This window comes from Cololabis saira, chromosome 18, assembly GCF_033807715.1.
Source record: "Cololabis saira isolate AMF1-May2022 chromosome 18, fColSai1.1, whole genome shotgun sequence".
Lineage (NCBI taxonomy): Eukaryota > Metazoa > Chordata > Actinopteri > Beloniformes > Belonidae > Cololabis > Cololabis saira.
Genome location: NC_084604.1, coordinates 29,428,283 through 29,442,551, shown reverse-complemented (window position 1 = coordinate 29,442,551; position 14,269 = coordinate 29,428,283). Strand labels below are relative to the sequence as shown.

The window sequence follows — 14,269 nt, the reverse complement described above, 5'->3', positions numbered from 1 at the left end:
CATATTGATGTTTTTAAACTACGAAAAAAAAATTATGAAAAGTAATGAATAGAGAATTATTGAACCTCATTTACAAATTTTACTAAAAAAAAAAAATATGATATGATAGTTTTCCCATTTTATACATTTCATAAAATCTAATCAATCAGTTTTCCACATCGGTGCCTTGTGAGTTATGGCTTCTTTCTGCAGGAAGTGTGATTGGCAATAGAATTTTGTGTGTCATGTGGGGTATTGCCAGTACTCAAGTTGTAAAATAAAATCAGGGGGGATGGTGGATTTTATCATATGAGGACAGATAATTTGTGCTGATTACAAATAATATAATATATTACAAATAATAGCACTGACCAAAACACCTGCAGAAATACTGCAGGAATTACATAGCAGCAGTTAAATGCAGCCTTCTGTAAGCTTTAAATATCCACTGGGCTTACATCAAACACATTAAAACACAAAAATAAAAAACTGTTTTCTGAACTTATCAATATGCCTCTGTCCTTCACATGATAAGTGAAATGGATCACTGCAAAAACTCAAAATCTTAACAAGAATATTTGTCTTATTTCTAGTTAAAATGTTTAATTTTAGTAAAACAAATCTCATTACACTAAAACAAGACTCACCACTGGAAAAAACAACAATTTTCACCTGTTTAAAGTAGATTTTCACTTGAAATAAGTAGAAAAATCTGCCAGTGGAACAAGATTTTTTTGCTTGTAATGAGAAGATAAATCTTGTCCCACTGGCAGATTTTCCTACTTATTTCAAGTGAAAATTTACTTGAAACAGGTGAACATTGTCAAATAAAATATTTTCCTGGTGTTATTTTTCTGGTGGATGACTGTAAATGTTGAAATAGCAGTAAAACCACATTCATTGATAAAATGGCATAAGGGATGGAAAGGGGGGGGGTGGCAGTTTTTACAGGGGGGGATGATTTGGACCGTTTTTATTTCAGGGGGGGATGCCATCCCCCTCATCCCCCCTCAACTCGAGTACTGGGTATTGCACATAAAGTTAAAAGTTTAATGGATATGTGTTTCCACTCTGCCAATCTGGTATATAATCAATACATTTGCAGATGATTAGCATTTTTGTTTGGCATTGCTCCAAAACACTCTGTGTTGGTCATCCTCTATGGCCATCCTAAGGGATTTCTGGTAGGGAATGATAAAGAATCTAATCAAAATTCTTCCAACCAATTCCTTTCAGAAATTTCTGGGATTCTGTTTCCCATTTCTCTTTTAATACAAAAATGTCGCTCTGGTTTTCTATCCAAAAATAGGTATTTATCTTAGAGATCATTTTTGTGTTATTTTTAGAATGATATGATAGCTAATATCAATTATCATCATCATAATAATGACATATAGGTATTGCATCCATGTGGTGGTGTACTTCAAAGAATCTGTAAAGACTTGCTCAAGATTGAACGCATTCTTAAAATTAATCAGTTCTACCTTGTGTATCAGATTGTAATAAACTGTATTACCTGTCCTCACCCACCTGTACTGAAGCTTTTATCCCCTGAAGTAGAAAGGGCATCTCTATCAAACGGACACTGCCTTTATATTTTCAGTAATTCCATGTTACACAATCTTTCAGGTTTTTTCCACAGACTGATGAAAAGGGGAGTATTCTATTTGAGAGGCCCTTCAGTTAGTTATCAGTGGAAATTATTGTTATTATTGTTATTATTATTGTTCCTTCAAGTGGGATTTATTGTTTTTTGTCGGCTCCACTTCTTGCTTACTTATTTCACACTTATTTAGTGTGTACTTATTTGTATTTATTTACTATTTTCTTATATTACTTCCCCACCTTGTACTGCAACTGTTGCACAGCAATTTCCCTCCGGATAAATAAAGCATAGTGTCCTAGATATGGTGAAGGAAAGATACGCTCTGGTCAATCGCCTCCATGTCTTCAGCGATGCTCAATACAAACCAACGGGCAACTTTTACCTTCTCTCAAAAGAGCCATTCAAGAAGAGCTTCAAAGACATCAGCTGGAAGTTATTTTTGGCCAGCCATGGCAAGAGGGCTCCAGATGGTGTTGAGGGTAGCCTTAAGAGATCAGCTGACAAAATTGTCCGCCATGGAGGAGATATCCTCAATGCAGAGGCCATGTTCCACCAGTTGAAGAATTTGTGGACCCTCTGTTGTACTTTTTCTTGTGGGAGAAGAAGATGTTGAGAGGACATGCAGGAAATAATGGATGTGCCCCCACTAATTCCTGAAATCACTTAAAAATTATGCCAAATTCTATTGAAATTCTTGTTTATTATGAAAGAAACATGTTGAAATTACATTGTGCCTTAAAATAGAGGAAATCTTTTTTCAAGATAATACTTTACACTTCAAATATATTTTAACGTAGTATTCACAAACAAGTAAGGGACAATTAGCTCTTGGAAAATGTAAATATTACAATAACTGTGTATTAAAAACACTTAGTAATAAACATGACAATGTCCTGTAACAGGGTGGACATTTGGCCTATGTCCCATGCAAAGAATTTGGTAAAAAGTATTAGGCCATAATATCCTGAGCTGGACCAATATATTTTTCTTATAATTCAAAAAGCTCTCCTTCAGATTAAATAAAAAAAAATAATGAGAATTTAAACGTTTTTGGCAGAAAGTAAACCAGGATGAAATGGCACCGAATAGTAGGAATGACCCAGGTGCAGTTCTGCTGTTCTTACGAAGGGGGGCGACAGAGTCTCAACAAGAATATTTGTCTTATTTCTAGTTAAAATGTCTCATTTTTAGTAAAAAAAAAATGTCCTTACACTTAAAACAAGACTCATCACTGGAAAAAACAACAATTTTCACCTGTTTCAAGTAGATTTTCACTTAAAATAAGTAGAAAAATCTGCCAGGGAAACAAGATTTTTTTGCTTGTAATGAGAAGATAAATCTGGTCCCAATGGCAGATTTTTCTACTTATTTCAAGTGAAAATTTACTTGAAACAGGTGAAAATTGTCAAATAACAAATTCTTTTTCTGGTAATGACTCTTGTTTTAAGTGTAATGAGATTTTTTGACTAAAAATGAGACATTTTAACTAGAAATAAGACAAATATTCCTGGTAAGATTTTGAGTTTTTGCAGTGTTCTTGTGATTTCGTAAAGAGGAGATGGTTTGTCTGGTTCAACCAGAGCCGTCGGGAGACGGAGAGACGTCCGTCCTGCCGCTGCAGCAGCTGATGATGAGAAGCAGTGAAAATACCACCGACCCGGACCGGGACCCGGTCCGCTTTCTCTATTTCTTTGGAGGACGTGCGCGCGCATGACCGCTGTAATGAAGCGCCTTCTATCCGTTCTATCCGTGACGTCACAGCTTTGTAATCACGCACGTTCTACCGGTTCGGTCCTTTATGACGTCAGGAACGCGAGGTCATAAATAGTCGCAGATTCGAAGAACTGTTCCACTTCTTTTCACGTAGTGGAACAGTTCATGTCAGCATAATCCCAACATTACAGGACGAGATGAAATACACTGTTAAGTACCCAGAGAATGACCTAATTCCTATCATCCAGAAATATTTGGACAAGTTGACAACAGCACAGTGGGCCATAATGACGGTCGAAGAATTGATGACGGTCAGAGAATTGGACCCGGACATCCAATTCATCCTGGCTGACATGTTATGCGAAATAATTCAAACCGTGACAGCAGAGATCCTGAGGGTCTTGTTGCAACAGCACCAAGCAGCGGCCCGCCCCCTGGAGACCCTCAAGATTCTGCTGGGAGACTCGCTACACAAAAGCTTCTCTCAGCTCTTCAACGTCTCACTGGACCAAAATGAAGATATGCAAGAGCTGACAGACCTGGTGGAAAAAGAAATAGAGGGGAAGGTGACTAATGGCATCACTGAAGTCAGCAGCCTTGAAGACACGGCGCCCTGCTGTGATTTTTACGTGCATGGCTTCGTCTCAATACAGCGTCTGGACTGCATGGTGTTAAAAGCTGGCAGGTGCCTGGCGGCCCACTTGGCTGAGCTGAATCTCAAGTGCCCACCAGCGCTGGTCTCTGCAAGAGCTGCCATAGACGTCCCGTTGGCAGTTGAAAGAGTGACTGACATCCTGGTGAAATGGTCTACGAAGTCATACCTCTTTCGTCCAGAGGATGAATGTTCTTTTGTCCTTCCCAACGACTGTCTCACCGAAACTAAGGAAGCAGCCACTAATATTGTCAAGATCTTCAAGAATAATCTCAAATGTCGTAAAAGCAATATTTGTTGCAGTTCAAAGATCTCGGCCACCACGTTCAACATGGGCCCAGTGGTCACGGAGGTGAAAAACTATTTCCTTCCCGTTAAATCAGAGGATCGCGAAGAGCAGTTCCTGAACTTTGCCAGGAAACAATTTGACATCATGATTTCAGATCTGAACGATGGAGTTGAAAAAAAACAGGATAGATTCATCTTTAGCAAGGAGAGGCCAAGATATTCTCATCTGAACTTTGACACAATTGAACTGGACATCCTGGATTTGTTCAGATTTGTCAAAGATTCGCAGGACTCTTCCGCTTCCGACCTTAGGTTCATTTCATCCCACAAGCACATGGAGTACTTAACCAAGGACCTGACTCTCAAACTTTGGAAACACAGGATGCCTGACTGCAATTATACGCTGCCCCTCGGTCAGCTGGGAAAAACCCTGTCAGACTCAGTGGTCTGTAAAGCCAGAAGCACGCTGGCTGACGGTGACATCTATCCTGATATGGTGTACGCCATCGCAGAAGATGGAGTGGGCCAGTTCCTCCGGAAAGTCGTGCTGTGTTTGATAACGGGGTCGGATCAGACAACGGATAGTGAGAATCTAGCTGGAGCCCTAATGGACATAGAGAGCTACTTTACGAACATGTTAAACTCACCAAAACAAGGGGTTTTTGAAGATGTTACGACAGTCGACACGTCACATGGGGAAATTCAGAAGCTGACTGCTGATGCTGTGGCTCCAAAATTAGAAGAGGAAATGTTATCTTCTTCCTTCGAATTTATTGAAGAGTCATCACCGGATGTATTCGTTGGAAAGATGTTATATAGCCCGCCGTCCAAACCTAAGATTGTTGGTGATCAACTGATTACAGCGTTGCTAATAAGGCTTCTTAAGAAATACACCAAGGAAAAAAAAACGTTAGCGTACCTGTTCAGATTAGGGGACATTGCTGAGCGTCTGAGCTTGATTGTGACTCCTGAAGTGGAGAATATCTATGACAACGCCATAGCCGACGAAAATATGAAAGATCTGGCGCACGTTTTAGCAGAGGACCTCCTGAAGAGGTTTCGCTCCCCAATGAGAGTTTTGCAGGCCGCGATGGCAAAGGATCCGTCTTTTGATAACGCCGTTCTTATCTGTCTACGGTACCAGCTGCAGATAAGAAAAAGACAGCACAAGAAGGGCTGTTTTGCCAAGTTCTTTTCAATGGTGCAGAAATCTGCGGAGAGGTTCGTCAGGAACCTTGTTAGAAATGATGAGATACAAATGCAAGTGCAGAGTTCTATGTTCAATCCGAATCAAAATTAGAATGTTTTCACATTCGTCTTGGGTTTTGGTAATTCTAAAATAACTGACAATATCAACAACAGACACAGAATAATAGTGATCATAAAATTGTGTAATTGGCAATGAGGAAGCTTTATAGAATAATACAATTAATAGAATTACAGCACTAGAGGAAAGAATGCAATGCAAAGAAAATGTATAGAACATTTCTACTATTTTTCCTGAGAACTGTAAAATTGTGCAAGGCTGATCTTCACAGGTTATAAAGTATTTTTTTATTTTGTCAGTAAGTATGTTGGACTACTAATTTATGACGAAGTCCCTCTAAAAAACGTGGCAGAAAAAAAGTGCAGTAGAACAAAACCAGAGAGTTTGTAGTTTGGGCCGCATTATCTCACTGAAACAGGACAGGGGGGCAGGGGTGACTTCACTAATAAAACCCAAGTTGAAATGAGTGATTTTCAACTTCGTCATATTATATTGTTTAGCCAAAAATAGATACATTACCTCTTCGCTATCCATCCTGCAAACGACCAGTGAAAACAGAAAAGTAGTTTTGAAAGTCCGTCCCGTCTTCTCTCATTCAATATCAAAACAAATGCACGCGATGGGTTTTCCGGCAGTACGCGCTGGTGCTCATGGGAAATGTAATGTTCTTTCTGGTAAAGCACTACCGCTTTTGTCCGAAGGAGCCGCCAAACTCAACAAAAGCTGAAAGTTACATGGTGCTGCTTTAAGGCTTTTTTCTCCTACTTGGGGAGTTTTTACCTGACATTGTTTATGTAATAATTGCTCGGGCGGGGGTCATGTTCTGAGTCTCTGGAAAGCGCCTAGAGACAAGTTTTGTATTAGACGCTATACAAATAAAATTGAATTGAATTAAGGTTCAGCGTTAAACCAACGCAGAGCATACGCCGTTGCCATGACGCTGTCGTGAACCCTTCAGACTTCACTCCATTTCGCCCGTCAGGCTACGGCGTAGCCTATGCCGTAGGGTGCGCGTTGCCGCCCAAAAGAGATTAGATGAGCCTTCAGAGACTTAAAAAGTCCTTCCATGAGCGCAGATGTGCGGGGAAGACTGTTTTATAACTTGGGTGTTGCAAACTTAAAAGCTAGATCATCAATTGACTTGAATCTTTTTCTGAATTCCTCTAAAAGCAACTGGTCAGATAATTTTAATGCTCCAGCTGGAACATGAAGGAGCCCAGTTAAAACGAGAGGGGCTCACCCCTTAATAGTGTAATAACTATTTGTTTGAATTTGTATGAAGAGAAACAGACAATGTAGAGAAACAGATGTTTTAACACTGATGGGTCTCATCAATAAACAGGGACATACGGCTGAAGGTCTGACATGTTTGGCAGCTTGCTCCACCGATGAGGTTCACGTACAAAGAACACCTCCCTTTTTAGTATAAATACGACTGGATCCATGACCACAGTGTGCATTTTCTCTCCTACCTTTGTGGTTTGGGAAAAATGTACCTCCGGCTGGAAAATATTGTGCATGATATAATAAAAGCTTGTATTAACATTTGATTCTGTTCACTGGTTTTCTTATGGTACTCCAGACAAACGAACATGTGAGAGGTGACTTTTGTTGAGCAAGGGAGTCTAAATGCTATTGACTTTGATCCAGTTTGATCCATTCTTGAGCTTCATAATCTGAAAATCTGACGTTTTAGCGCTATCGTTCAACGGGCTGCTGTGCGCGCTCCCGCGGCCAGAAATCAGAAGAAATCAGATTCTGACAGGCAATCACTTTTTGGCACAACACCGGCTTGACACGTCTCATTCATCCTGACGCACGGCAGAAACAGGCTGCAGGAAGCCGCTGCGCATACTCAGCAAGCTCATTTATATGCAAATACAGTCATAAAGTAGTTTGCATAGACCATTTATGGTGTGAAGTGGGCGTGTAGAGGGCGGGATATGAGGCGAATTCACCTGCGCAACCTTCCAGCTGGACTGTGATTTATAAAGCGAACATTGCGTGCAAGTCTGCGTGCACACAGTTTTATAAATCTGGATTTTTTTTTGCGCCCGCCATTTTTGGCTTTTGGGTTTACGTGCACTTTTAGTATGGATCCTACACACTCTTTTATAAATGAGGCCCCTGGGCCTCAACTAAAAGCCAAGTAGATAACATTCCCAGTCCATATGGGCAAACAGGCAGAGCCACAACCTGTGAACAAATCCATCCATTTTCTATACCCGCTTTATCCTTTGCTGGAGCCTATCCCAGCTAATTACAAGCGAGAGGCAGGGCCACATATAAACAACCAGACTTACTCACACTCACACCTACGGGCAATTTAGAAGCACCAGTTAACTTAGTATGTATGTTTTTGGACTGTGGGAGGAAGATGGAGTACCCGGAGGGAACCCACACAAGCACGGGGAGAACATGCAAACTCCACAAAGAAAGACCCCCGCCGGGCCAGGGAGTCGAACCGGGAACCTTCTCGCTTTGAGATAACAGTACTAACCACTAAGCCACCGTGCTGCCCTTGAATAAATCCATGTGGAACCCAAAGGTTTGTTCCATATTGATGATGACTAGTGTTTGCAGTTTGGCCAGCAGAGGTCTCTGTCTACCCTCAATTTTATCTTGAAGAAGTGGGAGCCATGTATTAACACGGATTAACATGGATTAAAAATTAACACATTCAAGTACAAAGGGTAGGACAGATATGCACACTTTTCATTGAGTATATCAGTAATTTGAGGCTGTAAATCATGCATGTGTTAAAGCTGCCAACAAAAGAGCGTCTTTTATAGTCATGTCAAATTTATTTTATGTATTTCAGGTGTACAATAATTTAAAAGTGCAAAACATGGGTAAAAAAAACAGCATTGATTATTTCCCAGAATACAACTACACAGCTTACACAACAACAAACATATCATCAGCATCAGTTGTGTAAATACAGAAATCACAAACCAACAATTGAGTTTCATTGTTCATGACACTGTTGAATGCACAAAGGTTAAAAGCATTGATTCTTTGTCAGAAACTCCTTATCTGTTACTATATATACGTGTTTATTATTATTATTAAATATTTTTCAGTTCTGTCCTAATTTACTGAACGACAAATAAAGAAAAAAAGGGTACATATTTCACAGAAGCACATCGTTGATTCCTTCATTGTTACATTTGATAAACAAAACTTGCTTTGTAATTATATATATATATATATATATATATATATATATATATATATATATATATATATATATACACACACATATACATACATATATAAACACAATAATAAAATACAAAATTAATAAGAAAAGTCATAAGAAATGAATGCTGAAAACAATATTCTTCTGAAAACTAAGGGGAACACATTTTATTCAGAGTCGATTATATTGTGATTTCCTCACAAAATGAAGTTTCACTGATTGCAGAGGTTTGTAAATCAGGAAACATTAACGAACACCAGCAGCTAGAATCCAACCTTTACTCAAATAAAAGTACAGCACTCCTTTAACAGTGGCTACGTCACATGATGAGTCATGTGTAATAAAAAGCTGGTCAGATTCCAGAAACAGGGAGTGTGTATTAATTGAAACCATCTACTGATCCATGGAGATGACCAAGTCCCATTTGGTTAAAACGTCATACGCCTCCAACCTCGTCTCAGCTCTCTGCAGCTGTTTCTGTGCTTCTGCATTTTCTTCGGACGTTTGTCTGACGAACACACTTTCTAGTTTCAGATGACCCCTTGTCATATATAGCTCCTCATCATTTCTTAGCATCCTGAGCTCTTCCTCTCTGTTTAAAGGCATGAGTCCACCCAGCTCTTCCTCCTTGGTGAATTCCACATCTGGCAGCACAAGTGTCCTGGTCTGGGGGTCCCAGTCAATACAAATAACGCCCTCCTCCATCTCATGAAATTCATCTTCTTCTGTTTTCTGCATTGCAGTTGGCATCATAAGCCCATAATCACTCGCAAGGCAATCAGAGTGGTTAGGATGGGGAGTTGGCATGTTTTGAACATTCTGAAAGATATAAGAAGATAGCAGGGGGACATTCTCACACTTTCTTCCTTCCTCCTCATCCAACGTTGCACCCACAGGTGCCCTCTCTTGTCGATTTGAAGGGATATTGAAGAGGTCAGTTTGTGAGCACCTGCTTATAAATATAGCTGAACACTCTCTATCCTCCATCTCCCCTGTGACAGATCCTTGAGCAGACTGTGACAGAGCCATGGTGCCATCTTTCCAAGGAAGAGCTTGCACAAGAGTGCTCTGCATGTGTGATGGTCTGCATTTCTGGGAAAGATAATTCCCAGCAGAGTGAGCATCCTGAACAGCCTTCAGATTATTTCCAGCATCTCCCTCGTCATGTCCCCTCTCTCTTGCTATCCCTTCTCCTCCAGCGTTGACTTTCGCCGCTATACAGACACCTCCGTAGTCAATGGACACTTCTGAGGGTTCCACAGGCCCTAAGGGTGCCTCGGGCCCCTGCGGGGAATAACTGGGTGGAGGATCTAGAATACGTAGCAGGAGTTCGGGGTGTGGCGGGTCTGATAATGGGGGGTCACCTTTAATTACGCTGCTAATGATAAGGTTGGCATGGTGGGGAGGAAAAGCAAGAGGAGATCGGTGAAAGGAGTGTTGGTTCTGTAGAGAGAAGGGCAACAAATGCAGCATGACCCTTACCTCGTGGAACATTTTTAATTTAGGGCAGGTTAATAATTAACTTGCTGGTATGTGTATGAGAGTATATTTGTATTACCAGCATGTATGGACTCTTCTGTCCTTTCCCGGCCAGGTAGACGCGGAGAAGGTAGCCAGCCACCACAAATATACAAATGAACAACGCTGGAACAACAATTCCCACAACAGCCATCTGCAGCTGCTCAATCACGGGGTCTGGAGGGAGAAAGAAGTTTGCTGATAAATGTTTTAAAAAGCTTAAAACAATGCCAAATTTTTGACTGACATACACAAACAGAACGGGAAGTCCTAACATCTTAGAAACATCAATCTCTCTTCAACATATGCATCAACAACTCCTTTTTACCAGTCAACTATAGGAGCAGAAGATTTTTTCACACATAAATATTCTATGTCTGTATACCTTGAGGTGTGGTTAAGCACTGCCATTCAGAGGACTGGCAAGTCACCGGCATGGAGAGGAATCTTGACCGGGCAGAGAAGCAGTATTCTGTGTTGTACTCCAGCAGACGATATTTGTAAGAGCTGTTGATCACTGGAAAATGATGCTAGAAGCGTACAGGTGAATGGATATAAGTTGGCGCTCCTTGATAACTGGGACGGATCGTTTTATGTTTTCGCTTACCGTCTGGTTGCGGTGGGTAGAGTGAATGGAGAGGTTGTAAGTCATGTGCGGGTAGATTGCCTTCATGGAAATTGGGGTGAGGTTGTTCGGTGGATACCTCATAGGTCCCTTCATGCTGATGATGGCACTGTTGTCCTCTAGTTCCACAGACACCACTGGGGGGCCAAAAGTAGCTGTAGGGACAGGAAAGAATGAATGGTTATGTCAAATATGGGCTATTTTAACAAAAAAAATGGACATAAGATTAGATAAGATAGTCCTTTATTGATCCCCAGAGGGGAAATACGGGTGTTACAGCAGCTCAAAGTCGGATACATGTTCAGGACAACATGAACTCAGACTACCGTAAATAAACGGTAAAGATAAATTATAAGTATGAAAAATAAAATATAAAAAATACATTAAAAAAGAAACTGAACAAGTGTACTGTAAACTGAATAAGTGTACTATAAACATAGTAAGAACAATATAATAAATAGTGTGTTATACTAATATAGTATAAATGAATAGTGTGCAGTTGTTGTTCTTTCGACATGTCCGAGCCAAATGTGATGGTCTTTTCTTAACGAGAAAATTAGGAAGATCCATGTTTGTGTGTTTGTTACTTACTGTCAGACTTCGGATCAAATCTCCTTTGCGTCATGGCCCATTTGGAGGATGATCTCTTGACCATGGCTCGAACCCTCGCGTGATACCCTTGCTCCTCATCCCACGTCTCAGCGCTCAGATCACACCACGTCCGCATGATATCTGTGCACTTCCGCACTGCCCTCCAGTGCACACGTTTTCCTCTGCTGCCTGGAACACTGTCCCCATAGCTGGGAAAACCATCCGCACAGGTAAAATGGAAGGAGTTATTCCCTGTTAGTGAATCAACTTCATACCCCACCTCTCTTTCCTAAGTTGAAATATTTAACAAGGCATTGACGCTTCTGCTTATCCATTATTCTATCCTAATTAAGAATTTAAAAACATGACTCACATAGCATATTCAACTGTAAAGTGCGTGTCATCTGCCGCGCCATTTCCTGGAAACCAGTGCAAGACATTCCTTAGATTCACAGAGGAGAAGCTGACATCGGTGGGGCTGGGAAGAGAGTGGGAAACTGAGAAAGAAAGATAAATCAGAAAAAAAGATTAACTAAAATGATATAAAGCACACCATTAAATGGCTGATACACATGTATATCAGCGAAATGCCCACCGTTGTGTGTTTACATGATTTAACAGCAGGTTTTCTCGCTGCCTCTGGCTTTTGTCATACTTCCTCTTGTATTTATTCAACAGATACGCCACTTGTTTTCAACTTCCATGCAGTACCAAGTAAAGCATGTTGCTGTAATCCACTGGAGTTTCCTTCTTTTTCTGTTACATGCATAAAAATGTGTAGGACTGCGATTTGCTCTTTGATATTTCTGGCTTTTCATAAATAATCTAAAAAAGCACATAACAACAAGGACATTTTATGACATTTTTTTTGAAGAGAAGTAATCTAAGCTCCATGTACATAAAGGGAAGTAAAATGTTTCTGTTGTTGATTGTAGACACCTGATCCTAGACGTGTACCACAAAGAAAATCTCCAGACATCTTATCTATGTTATCCATCCAACCATTAACTTCCGCTTATCCAAATGCGTTTCGCAGGTTGTTGTTTCTTTAATACTATCTGTCATTTTTCTTGAAGTACTGAGGAAATAGACATTTATTTCACAAAAGTGACCTGCTAAACTTTGTTTTAATACTTTGCAAATTAAGGTTTTGATGCTCAAAATCTTAGAAGCTTTTAAAACATTGTGTTAAAAAAAGAATTAGTTGATTCATTATAGATTTATACTGAAATAAACTGAAAGACCCTTTACTTATTTTTCACATAACATCACTCAGCTAACCAAAATGTCACTGTTCAAGTTTTTCAAATGCTCAGATGTGCAGATGCATATGTTTAATATACTAATAACAGCTTTGGGTTGCATGTCAAAAGTTTCAGGAAATTTTCAGCAGAACATCTGAATCTGAAAAGTTAGATTCCACTTTGGACTACCAATTTTACTGGAATATTGTTTTTATGTGAAGTTTGAGTCATCATAATAAGAAAAAGTAGGGTTCTTTTTTAGCAGGCAGCACAAAAATAAGGCTCACTTTTCTGTATGATTATAGTATAATACTATCTATAGCTATAGGATAACTTTAGCAACACTTTGAGTTGAAGTGTTTTAAGTGTCCCAGTACTTCCATTCCATTAATTGTTGGCATATAGACAGACAGACAGACAGACAGACAGACAGACAGACAAATAGTGAAGCGCCTCAATAAAATTGTTAACATATAATAACATTTACAATGTAGGCTGACTATTATTTTTACGAGAACATACATTCATTTGAAACATAAACACAATAAAAAAAAGTAGCTAAAAAAAATCAGATCCGCTCAATAGTGCGACTTAAAGCCTTTGAAGCAGTTAATGAATCTCCTCTCTTTTCGTGTTGAATCTTCACGCTAGGTTTCGTTTGCAAACATAATTGTTTGCGGAAACAAAATAACCTAAGTTATACCATGACTAAAAACAACAATCATACTCGCATTATAAGTTTAATTGCGTCTTACCTGAGAAGCGCAGACCCAAAAGGAAAATGAAAACGACCTTAGTCCACATTTCTGCATGTCGCGCTCGTTGTCAGAGAAAATCTTTCTAAGCTTCGACTCCCACCGACTTGTTTGCGTCCCCTCTCAGGCAAGGACACTTCACACACAAAAAAAATGTAAATAAAACTGATGAAACATGGAGGTTGCCGCTGGAGCGGTGGGGACTCTCCGTTTGTCTGGACAAGTAAAGTGTCAATGATTTACAGCGAGGAGACAAGTTTCGTGTTTGAGGAAGGAATGTCACCTCACCTGTTTGTACACATAATACCTGAGCAGGTGCAACTCACCTTACCTGGGATGTAGTGTCATTTGTATACAAGCATTCTTGACACTGGCAGCTTCCCCCCGGTTCATATCTTAGAATGTATTTTTCATTATTCACCATACCTGTTCTCTTCACTTGCTCCTGTAATCATCTCCTCCCACCTTTGGTTGTGTTTATTATTTGCAGCTGTTTAGGTCTCATTGACTGACTCATTGATTGACTCGTGATGCTGCCTCTTTTGATGTCTGGCCTCGCTCTTATCCTAGATCACTTTCACACAGTTCTTCTCAGTTAGGGATTAATCTTATGATTGAAAATCCATAGTTTTTTTTGTGTTTTTTGTTTTGTTTTATGTAAATGACTAGCTTTGATTACCACACTGATTTTTCCTCTCAGCACTTTCCTCTCAGGCCTATTTTAATAGGCAAATTCCCTTATGGCTTTTTCGTGTGATCAAACCCTATTTTGAGCCAGGTGACCAGGTAAACTGAATTGGCAATAAATTACATGGTCAATTCAATATGC

At 39.9% G+C, this 14,269-nt stretch overlaps 1 protein-coding gene across 1 annotated transcript; it reads right to left on the bottom strand.

The window, feature by feature from the left end:
- Window positions 1-8,297: 8,297 nt before the first annotated feature.
- Window positions 8,298-13,680, bottom strand: il20ra (interleukin 20 receptor, alpha). Its single transcript, XM_061707185.1, has 7 exons — window positions 13,441-13,680; window positions 11,815-11,938; window positions 11,442-11,650; window positions 10,833-11,005; window positions 10,611-10,755; window positions 10,266-10,402; window positions 8,298-10,150 (listed from the first exon to the last, which is right to left on the bottom strand). Exons 1-7 carry the CDS (start codon window positions 13,487-13,489, stop codon window positions 9,101-9,103), a joined length of 1,887 nt encoding a protein of 628 aa, XP_061563169.1. The 5' UTR covers window positions 13,490-13,680; the 3' UTR covers window positions 8,298-9,100.
- Between the last annotated feature and the right edge of the window lie 589 nt (window positions 13,681-14,269).